Source organism: Octopus bimaculoides, chromosome 16 (assembly GCF_001194135.2).
Source record: "Octopus bimaculoides isolate UCB-OBI-ISO-001 chromosome 16, ASM119413v2, whole genome shotgun sequence".
Classification (NCBI taxonomy): Eukaryota; Metazoa; Mollusca; class Cephalopoda; order Octopoda; family Octopodidae; genus Octopus; species Octopus bimaculoides.
Genome location: NC_068996.1, coordinates 52,205,658 through 52,207,411, shown reverse-complemented (window position 1 = coordinate 52,207,411; position 1,754 = coordinate 52,205,658). Strand labels below are relative to the sequence as shown.

The window sequence follows — 1,754 nt, the reverse complement described above, 5'->3', positions numbered from 1 at the left end:
TGCTGCCTGACTGGCTCCTGTGCTGGTGGCACATAAAGAGCACCATTCTAGCATGGTCAATGCCAGTGCTGCCTGACTGGCTCCTGTGCTGGTGGCACATAAAGAGCATCAATCAAGCGTGGTTGGTTGACGCCAGTGCCTCCTGACTGGCACGTAAAAAGCACCCACTATACTCTTGGAGTGGATGGCATTAGGAAGGGCATTTAGCTGTAGAAACCTTGCCAGATCAGATTGGAGCCATGCCAGCATGGAAAGCGGACATTAAATGACGATGATGATGACTTTATTGTGATATATAGTTGCTCATCATCGTCATTGTCATCAACAACAACAAAAGGCATGTATATACTTTCTCATTTAAAAAAAACTCTCATTTAAAAAACATAACTGGCACTCTGTCGGTTACAGTGATGAGTCTTCCAGTTGATCCAAAAAATGGAACAGCCTGCTTGTGAAATTAACCTGCAAGTGGCTGAGCATTCCACAGACATGTGTACCCTCAACATAGTTCTTAAGGATATTCAGCGTGGCACACAATGTGACAGGGCTGGTGCTTTAGAATTTCAAGTACAACTAATTTTTATCAGCTGAGAGGACTAGAACAATGTGAAATAAAGTGTCTTGCTCAAGAACACAATGCGCTGCACATACATATAGAAGTATACATATAAAAATAGGTATATACTAATAGATTTGTATGTGTCTTTTACTCCAGTGAATTCACATATTGTGACTAAAGATGTAAATGTGTTCTTGTAATAATTATATAAGAAAAATAATCTTAAAGAAGAACAATTTATGTAAGATATTTTACCAAGAATTTAGAAAAGCAATTCTAGAAAACTACCTCTTAAAAGTAAAACTGTAACAGGGAATGACAATTCTCAGAGTTTCTGATACCTTAAACATTTGAAAGAACTAAACGAATGCAAAGGTAAATAAACAACGTACATTAGTTGCTTCTGCTTCATCAGGTTCTTTTGGTATTAGAGCTACATACTCTGGTAGACTTAAGGAATCCGTTAAAACTTCAAATGGAATTAAAGGATGTTCAAAGGTTTCTGGCTTGTGAACATTCCATGGATTGTTTTGACCAAAAACACCTATAAATTAAAAATAACAAAAGCAAAGAACACAATATTTAATTCAAATATGAAAACAAATATGGTATCATCATCATCATCATCATCATCATCATAACATCTACATTTCCATGGTTGCATGGATCGGATAGAGTTTATTCTGCCCTTCTTGTTGCCAACCTTGGCTCATTTCCAAGGGTTGTAGTATCTTCCACTCTAAGGTGGCGAGCTGGCAGAATCATTAGCACATTGGGTGAAATGCTCAGCGGCATTTCGTCTGTTTTAATGTTCTGAGTTCAAATTCTGCCGAGGTTGACTTTACTTTTCATCCTTTTGGTGTTGATGAATTAAGTACCAGTGAAACACTGGGGTCGATCTAATCAACTGGCCCCCTCCCCCAAAATTTCAGGTCTTGTGCCTATAGTAGAAAAGAATATTTCCTTATGGCCAAACATGTTCTCACAGAATATCAGAAATGAATGACATTGCATGTATAACAGCAACAACCATTTACAACTATCACATGATATTAAGGCAAGGAAACACAAACAGAAACACACAAACACATATAAATATACGGATATATATCATCATATATATATATATATATATATATATATATATGTGTGTGTGTGTGTGTGTGTGTGTGTGTGTGTGTGTGTGTGTGTGTGT

General features: G+C 37.1%; 1 protein-coding gene across 1 annotated transcript in view; it reads right to left on the bottom strand.

Annotated features, from left to right (window-relative positions):
• The window catches only part of LOC106876902 (WD repeat-containing protein 49), a 66,856-nt gene that overhangs the window by 5,527 nt on the left and 59,575 nt on the right, over window positions 1-1,754 (bottom strand). The window contains exon 23 of the mRNA XM_014925654.2: window positions 952-1,103. Coding sequence (XP_014781140.1) covers window positions 952-1,103 — 152 coding nt within the window. The remainder of the gene's footprint in view (window positions 1-951; window positions 1,104-1,754) is intronic.